Source organism: Falco naumanni, chromosome 4, assembly GCF_017639655.2.
Source record: "Falco naumanni isolate bFalNau1 chromosome 4, bFalNau1.pat, whole genome shotgun sequence".
Lineage (NCBI taxonomy): Eukaryota > Metazoa > Chordata > Aves > Falconiformes > Falconidae > Falco > Falco naumanni.
The window spans coordinates 86,424,127-86,439,602 of record NC_054057.1 but is presented as its reverse complement, the minus strand read 5'-3'; the positions used below and the strand labels follow the sequence as shown (position 1 = coordinate 86,439,602).

General features: G+C 51.4%; 1 protein-coding gene across 8 annotated transcripts in view; it reads right to left on the bottom strand.

The window, feature by feature from the left end:
- The window catches only part of LMF1 (lipase maturation factor 1), a 218,164-nt gene that overhangs the window by 13,838 nt on the left and 188,850 nt on the right, over window positions 1-15,476 (bottom strand). For 6 of the 8 annotated variants that reach the window (XR_005827344.1, XR_005827345.1, XR_005827346.1 and 3 more), the window contains one exon: window positions 9,550-9,662. The exons of 1 other annotated variant lie outside the window; for it this stretch is intronic. Coding sequence is in view for 4 of the 7 variants with exons in the window: in XM_040590105.1 (XP_040446039.1) it covers window positions 9,550-9,662 (113 nt within the window). In the remaining 3 variants the exon portion in view is untranslated. Of the gene's footprint in view, window positions 1-1,359; window positions 1,547-9,549; window positions 9,663-15,476 lie in introns of those variants that run through there. One more of the 8 variants, XM_040590103.1, reaches the window with a different exon arrangement.

The following is a 15,476-nucleotide window of genomic DNA, read 5'->3' as shown; positions in this document are numbered from 1 at the left end:
ACTGACGGGGGGCTGCAGGGAGGCAGGACACCAGCCCTCAAATATGGGAAGGTAAACAGGAGAAGGAGGGGGCAACGGCACAGCCCTGGCTGGGGGCTCAGGGGGCACAACCCTGCATCTCATCACCATACATGCCGCCCTGCAGCTGCTGGCTTCGTGGCAGCCAGGGCCATTTCTACACCCTCTCTCCCTCCTCTGTTCTGAGGCTGGTAAAAGTCAAAAGGGGGCTGAAGTGTTACTCCCAGAGTGTTTACTTCGCAGGAGCACAAAATTTCCTGTTAATAATTAGAGCATTACTGAACAGCAACGTTCCCGCGGGTCCAGGTAGCCTGCAGGCTCCTGTCTGGGATGGTTAGAGATTTCCAAGCTGTGCTGCTTGATTGCTTTCCTGAAGTCAAAATACATATCCACTTCCCAAAAAAGTTTCAGTGGCTGATTGTATGTCCATCCCTCTCCTGCCTGAAGCCTTCCCCCGCCTGCTGCATCGGGGCTCTTGGGTTTTTTTCTTCACTAAGCGACTGCAGAGCATACGGTGAGCTGGGACCCGTCCCCGTGTGCCCCCAGCACATGGGGGTAGCGGGGTCCCCCATGCTGAAGGAGCTGTCTGCAAACCCCACCTGGAAAAGTTCCCGTTTTCTAGACGGGGATGCGGAGTGCAGGGAGCAGCTGGCTTCTCTGAGCCCCTGGGGCAGACCTAGGAGACCTCGGGAGATGCCAGGTCTCTGCTCAGACACCCAAGTGTCTTCTCCCAAACCTCCAGGACTGTCCTGCAACCTCTCTGGAATGAAAATTTCCTTGTCCCTTTCGAATGGGCTTGCCTGTCCAGATTAAATAATATCTATCATCTGATTTGGCATGATTTTTCCCATATGTTCTCTGTCTATTAAAATGTTTGCTATCAAAGGGATCGGCATGTAAAACTAGAACCGTGTGAGCATTAAAGCAACCACATGCCATTGAAGATGCATTTTTGTGGCATAGTTTGCCTTTCTATCTGACTGTGTTTTAGGCTTTCCTGTTCAGAGCCTCAATCAATCTGAAGAGTCCCCCCGCAGCCCCCTGACCTCTAAATTCAGCCACCCTCTTGTCCCAGCCACAGTCACTCTGCTTCCCCCAGCCTGCTCCACCTGACCCCTGAGCTGGAGTGTTGGGACGCATGGTCCACGTCAGGATGCCAAGATCCACAGAGGAGGAACCTGCACAGCTCCATGGACTGTGGAGTTTGTATACTCCGTGGGGCTGAGCTCTTCCAGGAGCTGAACACTCACCCAGTGATGAGCTATAAAGCTCCGGCACACCACAGCCCACAGCTCTTCGCTGTCCTGCACGGCCAGCGCTTCTCTGGGATGGAAAACTTGCAGGTTTCCATTCTGGTAAATGGAGGCACCAACGAGCCCTCACAGGGCTGCAGCAGCCAAAGCGCTGCAGGATGGGGAAACTGCAGCGGGAATCCCTCTGAGCATCAGAATGCCTCTGAGCATCAGAATACCACAGCAGCATCCAGATCCTGCGCTATCCGTCCTCTCCATCCTTCCCGGGCTAGGGGCTGTGGGAGAAAAGCGGAAAACCTGGAACCCATGGCAAGCTTTCCTTGCAAGGCTTATGTATGTAAAAGCTGCAGTTTAATACTCACTGGAGCCCCTCATTTCAGGGCTCATAGAGTTTACAAGCTACCCCAGTATTTATAATCTACCTGGGTGCCTCAGTCCTGAAGTTACAGGATTTGTAAACTCCTCCAGCGCTGCCTCGCTGGACCCGCTCCCTTCTCTCGGGATTCAGGGAACGAACAACCCAGAGTCCATCATTTCAGGGCTCACAGAGTTTACAAGCATCACTTGAAGCCCTGGACAGCTTGTAACTCAGGCGAGACATGCACATATATGGTCGCCTGCAGACCAAGAAACCTGCAGGCTACAGACCATCCCATCAGCAACTGCTTGTGTTTTCTGCAACACAAAGACCTTCCCACACAAAGACCTTCTGGCTGGTGGAAGGGATCCACAGGTCTCCGAGCCCTCTCTGAGGCAGGAGACTGCTAGCATGTGTGAACCTTGTTTGCTGCTCTGGAGAAACGGGAGCATCTACAAGAAGGTCACGAAGAAGCGCTCTGACTTCATCTACATTCAAAGGAGTCTGCTGCCACAGGTGCTCGCCCACACTCAGAGAAGGATGAACAAGACTTGTGTTTCAGAGCAGACAGACAGAAAGGTCAGGAAGGACAATCCTGGCTGAAGACAGTTTCCCAGGATTTTCGGAGCGAATACAAGCCGGCAGCTCCTCCTGGCTCCCTGGGAAGCACTGGGCACCAGCTACCACAGCTGGGCAGGGAATCGGCTCTGGAGGAGCATCAGCCTGAACCAGCTGAGCCCAGGTGAGGTCCCTTAGGAGACACACGAGGGCAAAATAATCACTTGAGAAGCCAGAAACAAGTTATGGTCAGATAAAGCAAGTCAGACATTTCTCCTCCAGGAGATGGAAACCCCTCTCCACGATGACAACAACAGGGACATGGGACAAGGGACAGCGGTACTCCGGAGGTGCTGGCAGAGCGATGGTGCTGATCCTGGTGTGGATGGCTGGATGAGGGAGGACCACCGAGCCACCCAGAAGGACCCATGGCCCTGCACGGGGTGCCGGGACCTGCCTGCTACCACCGTTTTGGGCAAACACTGCTCTCCATCACCACCCAGATCGGGCAGGGCTACAGCCCTGGGGAGGGCAGAAAGGCTAAAAATAATAAGCATTATTTTTTAGATCAATATATTCATCCCACCAGATGCCCGGTAGCAGCTGCGCTGTAGCACTTTCAAGATTCGATCATATATCAGCCTATTATGACATCTTCCAACTGTACGTGTTAAAAATTAGCAGCAATATTGGAGTTGTTGGGATGGAGGGCTAAATCTCCCAGACAGCTGTAATTAGTTCCAGAGGGTGCAGCTGTCTCCCTGCAACAGCTGAGGGGTTCGAGGGAAAAAACCAGAGCCGGTGGTTTCTGTTAGAATTAATGGCCTGACAGGGCAAGGCGGGGTGCGAAAGGAAAGAAAGAAACCAAAACACGGGGCGTCTTTTCGATTTGGTGGGGGTTTTCTTGTTGGTTTTCTTTTTTTTTTTTTTTTTTTATCTGGAGGTTCCCCATTCCACTGTAAATCAGCGAGCAAGTGTCAGTGGAAAGTACAAATTCATTACAGTAACAGAGCCTCCATCATCGGCTTTCTTGCTTATTCTAGCCCTGTTAGTGGGAGGGATCATAAATTCATCTTGGCCCAAGTTTGCAGAATAAGGGCAGTTTTATGGGTTGTTTTTCAGCGCCGCTGACTGCTCCTTCTTCAAGGCTCCTGCAAGACCTGGCCCTGCAGAGCCAGAGCATCCCACGGGCAGTTTATCCCCCAAACTCTCTTGGGAGATGGCGAAGTGGGGGTTTTGCCCCACCGACGGGTTAGAAAGAGGGGCTCAGAGGCTGTGTCTGTACCGGGGGCAGAGAAAACCTTGGGGGAAGGCAACCCGGCTCTCCCGGGGCTCGCAGCACTGCCCGGGATTCCCTGCGGCACCCACAGACCCCGCAACTGGGCTCAGTTCAGCGTCTCGCAGGCGTGATGGGCATGCGGCCGATGTTCCCGACGGAGCCCAGGCAGGAGCTGCCCTGGCCAAGGCAGACGGCTCCTAGGGCCACAGGGAAGCTGCCCCACGGCTGCATCTGCCACCGCTGCGAGAGGCGGCTGGGAGCCCCATCCCCCACCCGGGGGGGTATCCCGACGCCATGAGATGAGTTCTGCCTCCCCAGCAGCGCTGAGATACCGAGGTTGTTTTTACCAAAAGAAAATCCCTTAAACTTCAATTCAGGAGAGTGGAATAATTTTGTTCTGATAATAATAGATGTTGTAATGTTGATGATAAAGATTTTCTTTGAGATTCGAGTACACAGGGAAAGAAGAAACGAACTGCAGTAAAACATTTCGCCGTGGCGAAACCTGGTGAGAAAGCCAAAAGAATGTGTTTATACTTCTTCACCTCTGAGGATCTGGTCACCTCCCGGGACAGTTTCACTGCTGGCAAAGCCGCTTTTCCATGGGGAAACCACACAAAACATTTCACTTCTCCGCACAGAAGCCACCAGCACCCGTGGGAGAGGATTGGCTCTGGGGACAGCAGAGTCACATCGCTCCCTTACTGCATCCCGTCCTTGGAGGGAGACTTGTGTGTCAGCACAGAAACACCGTGGGATGAGAGGAGGCACGTGGGATTCAACAAAACCCTGAAGGTTTTGTTCAACAAAACAAAACAAACCCTGAAGGACTCGTGTCCCTGCAGAGCATCCCATGCCCATGAGCAGCACCCCTGTCTCCTCTGAAGGCATTTTGGGAGGGACCTTGCACAACAGAACTGCCATTTCCACCCACATCTCAGTGATGCCCGTATCTTCCAATAACGCCGTACTCCCTGCCTGCTCCCAGCACTGCTTTCAATAGCTACAGAATTACCTTGACCCCTTCTGGGGGGGTCTGAGGGAGCAGCCCCCAAAGTGGCTTCTACACCGTGCAAAGCTCTGCAGCCACCTCCTGCCGGGCTCCGTGGTGACCCCCACAGCCTGAAAACCCAGTCCACTGTGCCCCCAGGTATAGCGCCCCGCAGCCGTAACACAAATGGGAAATAAATGGGCAATCAAATTAAAAAAAAAAATAAAGAATACGAAATGTTATATTCTTCTTGCATTCCTGCAGCCAGGTAGCATCAAATGGGAAGCGCTGCCTCCATAAATAACGCCACTGCTACAAATCCAGGTCCTCGGATACATGTTGGGGCTTTTTCAACGAAGTGCTACTATAATTGCAATAAAAGTCCTTAAGTGAACATGATTTAATATCAGAGACACCAAACACTTCAGGTCAAAAATAAAAACCTGATTTTTTTTTTCCTCCTGTAGGCAAAATCTGATTTTTGTTTTCTTTTATTGTTGCAGTCTGTTTCCATGACGGCGTGTTAAACACTTATTAATTTCTCAGCCAAAGCCCTACCGTTCAGATTTATGACGGCTGGTGTTTTATGAACTATCCGCTGCACAATAATATTTTGTAAATCCACATTCCACAAACATCACTGTGCTTGAAGTAAAGCTTCACACTCAGCTAGGCCGGGCGCTCAACAATACCCTCATTTTTAATCAGTCACCTGTTTCTCATTTTAAGTTTATCACACTTGAAAAAATACTATAATTTCTAGAGTTGTAAAGAAACCTACAAACTTTGGTCTCAGAAATTTCATTTCGAAGGCATTAACTCATTTTGAAAGTCCCTTGGCTATTTAAGGTGTAGAGTTTCCATTAACAGAATAAACTCCGTGGAGTATGGAGCGTAATGTTCTTATGGAAAACAGTCCCTTCCCCTAATTATTTAGTCTAGCAGGGAATGAAAATAATTAAGTCTCAAAATTCCCTTTAGAATGCAGAGGGGGGCGGAATATGGTAGGAAAATTAGCTTTTTTTCCACCCAGCTACTGAAGGGAGCCGAGCCGCGGGGGGCACAAGCCTCAGCTGGAAGGTGGGAGCGAAGGATCCTTCAGGTTTGCAGCAGCCGCAGATGGGCTCCGGCTCACGGGAGAGGGCACAGGGATGCCCCACGGAAACCGTCGGAGCCAGAGCCCCCCTGAACTATCTTTTCTTGCCAGGCGCTACCGCTAAGGCTCAAATTTAAGTCTATTGTTCACAATTAAAACAAAATTATAACAAAAAGGCGCTGGTTGGCTGTAAGCGGCTGTCAGCGCTGAGGTTGCCCACATCCAGCACTCAGTGGAAGATTGCTAAGGAGTCTGGATTAAAAAAATAGGTATCCTGCTAACGGCCTCTTATACTTCTTACACCCAGATCGGAGGGTACAGCTTGATCCTCGGGTTCTGGCCACGGTTCTCCCGTGGGAGCGTGCCTGGGGCTGTGCCGTGGGTGCAGGGGGCTCGCCAGCCCCGCTGGGAGCTTCAGTGTGCGACAAGGGGACACTTAAAATTAAACAAAGAAATGGTGGGTTTGAAATATAAAGGAAAAAACCCCAAACCCGAGCAAGCGAGCCCACCGGAGCAGAACTAACGTTGGGTGAAAAGCAGCTCATGGAGCCGCTGTGCCCACGCCAGCCACAAAAGCCACGAGTGTAAACCCAGCAGAATGGGGACGGGGCACAGCAACTGGAAAACAAATTAAAAAAAAAAAGGCAAACGGTCACTTCAGCTCCTTATGCAGGCGAAGCTCTAACAGCAAAGAATAACCGAAGAGATGTAAATAGCCAGAGGAAGCGGTGACTGACGCGAGAGCCCAGCACAGGGTCAGACCCAGACCCAGCACCCCAGCGTGGGCACCCAGCACCCCCCTTCACACCTGGGTAAAAGGCCGGGTGGTGCCAATGTCCCCAGGTGTTTGCATTTGGCTCGCCAAAACCCAAAACGTGACCCGCAACCTGGGATCCAGAGTGAAACGGGGTGTTGGATTTTGGTCTGAGCCAAAACGAGCATTTGTAAATTGTTATTTTTACTTTACGCCACCCAAAAATAAACTAGACCCATGAAAAACTTTTAAAGCAAAGCTAATGCCAGAGCAAAGGCAGCTGACACATAAAACCAGTGCTGGATCCTGATCTTTTCCTACTATAAACTAGCTGCTAAAGAGTGAAAACAGAGTCTGTGCTTTGGTTTAACCACGGTAACGCATGAATCAAGACCCTGTTCAACAAAATCTATAGCACCGTGTGTTCAACACAGCATCCACACTGCTGTGTAATTACTTATTGGACCTGCTTGCGTTCCTCTGTACGCTCTGCAGTCGTTATCCTATAAAAACTAACAAAGATGAAGATTTGCTTTTGGTTTTGCTTTAAATTCCTGAACATTTCACTTCCTCACCTGTTACAGAATACAGTAAAAAAACCTATTCACCACCTGGAGCAATGTAGCATTATCCCAGCCACATCCCACTTCATTATTTTCATTTTAAAATGAGTTCCTATGTTCAACCACATTAATTTTTTTTAACACCACTGATGCCAGAAAGCAGAGAAGAGATGCAGCCCGTTTACGGCAAAGTCTGGGAAGGCAAGATGTGATACACATTTGCTTGAGTTTTAATTTGTCAGGATGTCTTGTTTTCAGCCTCCGTCCCGGTGAGCACCAGGAGCAACGTTTATGGCACTGGGGGACACGTGGTAATAAACAGCTCTGGGATTATCAAATGCTTCTGTCGCTTTGTGAATTGCGAGAGCCGTTTATTGCCAGCAGCCACCAGATGGTCATGGCTTCTGGCTGCTGGCACCAGGGGACACCTAATTCAAACTGGTGACTCGGTGTCTAAAGGTCCCAGGTTCTGCTAAAACCCCTGGGGTCAGCCAGCACTCAGGACTGACTTTTTTTCTTCTTCTTTTTTTTTTTTTTTTTTTTAAATCATAAAAAAGCAATGCAAAGGAACGCCCTGCAGTGAACTCCACTCAGTGAATTTACGGCGCAGAACCTTGGGGACACGAGGGAAGTTTGGTGAGATGCAGCTGATAAATGCACCCGAGACGGAGCCAGTGTGATCCGGGTTCTCCGGCTGCTTGGCCAGCTGAGCGCTGCCAATGCTGCCCCAACCCCAGCTCCATGATGGGCTCCTGAAGGATCCAGCTCCCACCGGATCCCGGTAGGTAAGCCCTCTCACTGGGCTGAATTTCTGCCCGTTGTGAGCTCTGGTGTCCGTTAGCACCCTAACAAGGTGCCCACTGCCTTCGCCACGTGCAAGGCTGCGCAGGCGCTGTGCCCCTTCCCTGGCTGTCAGGAATGGGCCACGGCCGTGGGGGCTGCGCAGCCCCCAGCGAGGAGGTGGCAGGGAGCGGCAGGGTGGTGCAGTTCGCTGCCACAAGCTGCAGACCCCGCTTCAGCTGATAGATGCACGTGCATTCAAATGAAGGTCCATGAAAACGAAGAGAAACACGCAGCCAGAACACAACCCGGAGCAAAGAGGTTTCACGTGCTCCTCAACACCACCGAGGGCAGTGATGGTGCAGCACCAGCACCCTGCTCCCCCCATGGAAAGCCAAACCCAGCACGGCCAAGCAGAGCTAAACCCCCGCCCCCCTTACACATTCTTAAAGCTGGATCCATCCGTGGCAAGGGCTGTGCTGCTCTAGCCCAGCATGCCTTTTGTAGCAATAATTAACCGAGGTGCCCGAGAGCCCCGCTGGACTGCAGCCAAGGTGTCATTACTTGTGTGTAACAGACCCACTGCTTGTGTAACCCAACAAACGGCGACACCACCCCACAACGTGCCCTGAGCCATAACCCACCGCTGACGGGAGCTCCGCTGAGGCTGCTCTCACTGGGCCATGGGCAGGATCCTGCCCTGCGCACCCAGAGCGCCTGCTGGCTCGCCCTGTGGTGTCGCACCCACGGGAGAACGGGTTCTCCAATGAGAAGATGTGTAAAAACCCCACAATAACTGTTCTTACAGCAGTCTTGGCTCCTGCACCTGGGGGGAGTATGTTTCCATCAGCCTGTACCAATGCTCTGACAAGGTGCTGTGCACCAAGACAGGGCTGGATGCCAGGGAACCCCAGGAATGTTATTTTTTAGAAATACTCCAGTGTGATGGTGGGCAGCTCACTTAACAGTTGTGTTCCAAGCTTTGGAGTTTTTGCAGACTACATACAGACATACATTCAGCTCAGAGTCTAAACCGTCATGGGTTTATCCATCTATAGCATCCTGGGATGTGTAAATCACCTCAGAGGAAGCAGTTTGGTAAAAGGTGGAAGTTCTTAGTGTCTAGGTGGAAAAGGAGTCTCTCAGAGGGTTTGGGGGACGCACCGTGCTGAAGCCCACAAGCATCAGCAGGGTGCAGGAGGAAGCTCGTTTCACACAGTACTGTCAGCCTTCCTCCTCCTTTGCAGTGCATCCTAAGAGCCTCGAATGGAAAATATTAGCAAGAGCATAGTATTACTCAAGTTGATCCAAAATTCCCTTAAAATGTTTTCTCAGCTAAAAATAACTTCATCAACAAAACAGACACTTTTGTGAAAAATTTCCTTTTGTATAAAAACCTTGGGGTTTTCATCTGTGCCTTTCACTTGCTGATGTTTGCTTTGTCTTTTCACTGAAAACACAGACACTTCCAAGACAAGTGTTCACAAAAACAGTCATTTCTGCGGGGCCAGTTTGTCTTTGAAATGCCTCAGTAGGGCGATAGAAGCAGCGCTTTCGATCTGAGCTCACAAAGCAATCACGACAAAAAAAATCTAAAGCTGATGGGCAGGAAACCACTTGAGCAGCCCGGATTGCTGTCCAAGAGGAGCAGCGCTGAGCCCTTTGCAGACCTGCCCGGGGACAGGCTCAGCCCAAGGGTCCTCGTGTCCCCCCCCCAGAAAGGCACTGAGGTTGTGGGAGCACCAGCTCTTCCTGGTGCCCGCCCTCCTGTACCCCGGACTGCCTGGGTACCACCCCCACCCCACCCCAATCCATCAAGAGAAACCAGGTGTGGGCATCCAGGGTAGGACCAAGACGGAGCCCAGGTACTTCCAGCTCTCGGCAAAACCCAAGGCTTACCGTGGGGGTGCTCTGCCCGCGAACGGGTTCGTTGCCATCAAGGACAAGGTCTCCTCTTCCTGGGCCAGCAGCTTCCCAGCCAAGTGGATTATCCATTCATTCTGCTCATAGGTCTTGGGGAAGGAATAAAATATAAAGCGTTAGGCGCTGTTAGGCTTGCCATGTAGTGTGATTAGCATTAAAGACTTCTGTGTGGTCTCTGGGGAGAGATTACAACTGATTTGGGTAGCAGCAATGAATTGCCTGGTGTTGCAGGGAACGGATCCTGTGGGATCCAACACCTTGAGGTCCACACCGAGACCCTCTGGCATCTGTGGGGTGCAGGGAGAGCTTCACTGAGCTCGTCTCATCTGGAAATCATTCCTGAGGGCACAGCCACAACTGAGGGTGTGCAAGTCACAAAGGTCTAATGAGTTTGTTAGCTGAGCTGGGACGGCTACGCACACGCTCCCAGTGCGCCCCAACTGCAAAGTAGCATCCTCCATCTCAAGCATCCCCAAAGGAATTCACATTACAGCGAGGGGGGGTGGTGGTGGTGGTGAAGCAAAAAGCGTGTCCACAGCCAGCAGCCACAGCTCAGCTGATGATCAGAGACTAGCTGACAGTCAGGGATGCATCTCCACCTGCACCACCCTGCCATGACAGAGACCTCTGCTCCATGCGAGGTGCCCGAGGGGGTGTTTCTGCCAGCCCTGCATCCCCGCTGACCCACAGCACCGCTTTATCCCAGTGCCAGGGAGAAGCCTACAGCTGCTGCTACCAGGAAAGCATAGTGCATCGCTGGTCCAGAAGATGGTCTGGGTCCAGTGGTACTCCCACCACGAGCTGTGGCTCCTCCTATACCTTGGATCACAAATCTCTTTTTGGCTTCACACATCTCTAACATGGAGTGTTCTTACCAATTCTGCACCCCAAATCCTTGATTTAAATGATTTCTTTCAGCAGCAAGCTCCATAGAGGAACAGTAATGGCATGTTTTTAAATGACAATCCATCCATCATTTTAAAATAGGTTGCTTTCCCCTGTTGTGTTATCCAAGAGAAAACAGGAGAAAGTGACTTCTCTGTTCCTGATTTCTCTCTCCTCTTTATTTCCTTTCATCTCATCTGTCCTCTCCACATCCCGCGCCTATGCCATCCCCTTAATGGTGCAGCCACTGAAAGGGAGCAGGGAGCAGCCCAAGCTGCGGGGGCAGAACTTGCCTCTGCATTTACCTCCCTCCAGGAATCCATGCATCTCATGCTGGTCACAGGGATTCTTGCTGAGGCTCCATAAAAAGCATTTCCCCTTCTGGTGACTTTCTGTGCTTTATACTTCCATTAAGACTGCCCCCCCCGCCCCCCGCCTCCTTTTTTAATGTGTACCTAAATGGATTTTTTAATGCAAGCAGTAGGGGACACTGTGGGAAAGCGAAACCCGGCAGCTGTACCTGCAGGACTGTGACTAATGCAGAACATCAAGGCGAAGTTACTCTGCAAAACTTTTCTAATGGTAAAGTTTGTTATTTCCGTTGCTAAGGGAAACAGAGGAGAGAAACGAAGATGGAAAACACCAAATGCTGGTGGAAAGGCTCATCAAGCGGCAGCTCTACCTCACAGGGTTTCTGACCCGTGCTCATCACAATTTAGAGGAAAACCACAGTTATTGAAGCCAACAACTTTTTAGAAAAGATTATTCTCCCCATACACCTGCTTCTGTCCTGCCTCACCGCACGGCTTGTTCCAGCTGCTGTCCCTGCTGCACCACCAGCATGGATGGGTGGTGGGGCAGGGGTGTTCACAGTCACAGAAACACGTTTCCCACCATGGCCCCGTGCCATGCTCTGCCCACCCCAAAGCCCTGTTTAACCTCCAGCACACCCCTTGCTCCATCAACACCCTGTGCCACCCCATTCCATCTCCCGGTCCCCTTCCCGGCGCGGAGGAGGTGGTGGCGGCTCTCAGGGAGGGCCAGGGCACCTCAGCCCATGCAGGACCGAGGCCACCGTGGCCCCAACGCAGCGCTCTGGGAGGGGAGACGCGGTGAGTCCTGGAGCCAGGAGCTTGGCATCACATGAGATGTTAAACACAAACCTTGCAAATCTCTCAATAACCCTGCCAGGGCTGGCAGGGCCGCAGAAAAAGCCGGCAGCATCCTTGCCAAGGGCCCAAGCGTGTCGTCACAGGATGACTCACACCAAAACTCCCAGCCGTGCTGAGTGGCTCCCTGCCCCTTGACGGCTCAGCGATGCCCGAGGTGCCTGGCTCTGGGAGGGTGGGTGCCACACGGGGACCCGCAGCCTGGGGGATCCTTGGTTGTGAGTGAGGATCTCCCGAGAGATGTGACAGCCATTGCAAGTGATCAGATATTATGAGTCAGATCTTCAGCACACTATGCCTCCCCGGGCATCCTTTTTAAAGTGCTCCGTATGGTTGTAAGTGCTATTTCCAGGAGGGCCTGGGAGGGGTGAGTGTTCGTGTCTGCAAGTTGGGGAGAAGCAGGAGAAGAACAGAAAGAGGAATCACCAGACTCCTAGAGCCAGACCTTTATGGAGGACCCCAAATCTTCAAAGTCTGATTCAAAACCATGAGGCTCTGTAATGGTGGAATCAGCTCCCAGGCTCACATGGTCTCCAAATTGTTAATTAGCAGCTCCATGCGCACGAGAGTTTGACTTCTGGTTTGTAAAGTGTTTTTCTTGTAAAATTTACAACATGTCTGGCCCCAGCAAAGTCTGCGGTGAGAAATTTCCACCCGGTGCAGCCCCCCACACTCCCCCCAGCACGGAGGCTTAGATATCGTGCAGCGCCGATGCTTGGAGCACGCAGGAGCTGAGCCACACTAACGACCGCGCTGTTTAACTCATTACTCTGTAAAGTGATATGGTGGCAAAGGGAGGAAAGAAAGAGTCCAGGAGATCTGGGCTGCGTCCAGGGAAGCATCACACCACAGGGTGGGAAGGTGATGGTTCCTCTGTCCGTGGATCCAGTGGGACCCACAGCTGAACACCGTTTGCAGAGCTGTGGCTGTCAGGATAGGAGGGATTCGCCAGGCACTTCCACCGGCTCCGGGTGAGCAAAACAGGAGTCAGAGCTTGAACCATCCAGTGGATTAATAAAAAGAAAAACCCCACAGGATGGACGCACACATTGCTTTAAGATGAGCAGGCATGCACGTGCTGGGGTCAGCTTGAGGTTTTGGCTCTCCAGAGAGCACAGAGGCAGCTGGGGACCGACCGCACCAGCGACAGGTCCGCGGGCTGCTGTCTCCGTCAAGACATGGGCACGGACCAAGCGCCCTCCCCCTGCTCCTGCCCTCCAAAACTGGGGCTACAGCTCACCTCGTGCCACGCATGGCCCCTGTCGTACCTGTGCTGGGATTACTGGGGAACCCAGTGTGACCCACACAGCCTGCTGCTACAAGCTGTTGGTCGGAGCACACTGAAATGAGCCATGAGCTGCACAACTCCCTGTCTGACGCTGAACAGAGAGCCCTGGGGAGCTGCGGCCCCCCCCCAGCAGGGACATGCCTCCCTCCTTTATCTTTTGAGAGCTTTCTTTCTGGTTTACGCAGAAAGCAACTGATGAACCAAAAGACACAAAAATCCATCGTCAGTCCCACTAAAATGCCTGGGAAAGGCAGCTCAAGATGTCCAAAAAACAGGTTTTAGGTACAACACAGTGGACTAACAAAGAGGACCTGCAACCAGGTGTTAAGAGCCCATGAGCTTTTGTTTCCTGATGGGCTTCAGCCCCGTGCGGTGCTCGGGCAGCTGCCCCCCCCCCAGCTTCCTGTGCCAGCCTGGCAGCGTACACTGCTCTGGGATGGAGTTTGCTCCTTCTCCCCACCCACCCACCGCCCAGCACCGGGAGCTGAGCATCACTGCGCAGCCTGGGGTACCACCGCCTCCCGGAGCGACGCTGCCCTGAGACTTCTCTTCAGCTGCCGATATTCTCTGACCTCTTCACTGATGCACTCTGCGAGCGTATAAACACGGCATTCTCACCTTGAACACATGAACTTGTATACGCAGGTACTTAATAACTTTAAAGAACTTACAACCCAATCACCGCTAAGTCAGGCAACAGCGAGGAGCTGGGTCAAAGCAGACACAGTAGCAACTGAACTCTGCAGAGATGACAAAGTAGAAAAGAATATAATCATCACACAAAATACATATGAAAACCACCCGGCACTACAGGGAACATGTTCCCAACTGAAATAATAATAAGAACCCTTTTCCTCTAGCTTTAATTGGTCATTTAATGAAAAAGGACTGCGGATTAGTGTGGCATTTTATTGAATCTCGGTCCTGGCACAGGCGCACGGGAGGAGGTAAGTATGAGATGCACATGTGGAAACAGCTGGAAACTTGGCACGGGAGCCCAGCATTATTATTTCACATGGTCGGGAGCCCTGCACGGTTTCACAGCAGCGTCGGTGTGCACAGGCAGATGACAGAGGGGTAAGGGAGGTTTACATTTCCCGCGCTGTGTCGTAAGGGGCATTTTTTGCGTCACAGCCTACCCACTGCGGGAGGTAAGGCGGTAACTCCACCGTCCTGGGATATTTTCACCCAATATTCACGTTGCTGTTTACATTGCTGTTTCCACTTCTGTAGCTAAGCGCCTTCGACTGTTGCTGTTTATGGAACTTGAGCTATCAGCTGGAGAAATAATCCACGTCCCACAGAAAACACGGCATAACTAATGCAACCCTTTGCTTTTTTATAATATTCCCGCTCACCACTGTTTGCTGCCATCCCGCTACCCAAGCGACTTAACCAAGGAAGGTCAAAGGCTACATCAGGTCGCATCGCTTCTCCTTATCTCCAATAACCACATCCCCTTCTATTAGTTTCCCAAAGAGGCAAGCTGTTTCTCCGCAGGTCTGGCTCAATGTATAGTATTTCAGTGGGGACAGTTTCTCAAGCCTTGCTAAAAGCCATCCCTTAACCCATCCCATTAGGAAACATTTGGGAAAGCAGCAGGTCCCTGAGGAGGTGGGTGCAGGGCAGAGCGTGGCAGGTCCGGGCTGAGGAATAAAAGACTGCGTGAGAGAGCGGAGCAAGACTTTGGGAACCGGCCCTTAGATCTTGCCTATACGGGGAAATCGTGCACCTGGCATAGCTCCCGTATCACCTCTGCATTTGGAAAGAAAAGTCACTTTGTTCCAGAATAGAGTCTAGACAGGGAGATACAATAGCCACTGTAGACAATAATCATTCCCTGCATAGACAAGGTCTTACGCTGTATTTAGACAGTCCGTGGTACGATAGGCTATCAGGCTCATTTGGGTTTCTGGGCACTTCCATCGCCGTGTTACTCCTGGAGGCAGCTGCCGCCATCCAGCCTGCAGTGCGTCTACATGCGGCGTGGGGCTTTGCAATCCTTCATATTCACAGGGAGACAACTAATCACAGTTGAAAGAAGAAAATAAAATTCTTCCATGCTGAACATGGACCAAAATGTATGAATGCTGCAATGGAAAATGGAAGTGAATTGAGGCCTGTATTTTTAGAAGGGGGAAGAAAGGAAATGTAAAAGGCTGAGCTTAGTATACTGCGCATGAGGTTTAGGTTTTATTACGTTACACACACCTCCTCCTCCATTCTGCTGCCTTGCAGCTTTTTCCTGTAAGCACCCTCTGGCTGGAAGAGTGAGGCAACAGAGGCCTTGAATAAAATATTTTCAAAAATATTGATCTGCCTTCTCTATAAAGAGGGTTACTTCTCAGCTTTTCCAGTTTCTGTGTAATAACATCAAGTCTCCTTCACAACTCCCTGTTACCACCCAGGGGAGATCTTCAGAGCATCAATCCTGTTGCTGAAGCTTCTCTCTTGTCTCAGGAAGGCAGCTGACGTTTATTTATAAACTTCCTCACTGTATCTGGAAAACACACGCTGATTCTCAGTGCATTGCAAATGCTGCTCTGCGGCAGGTTTGCTGA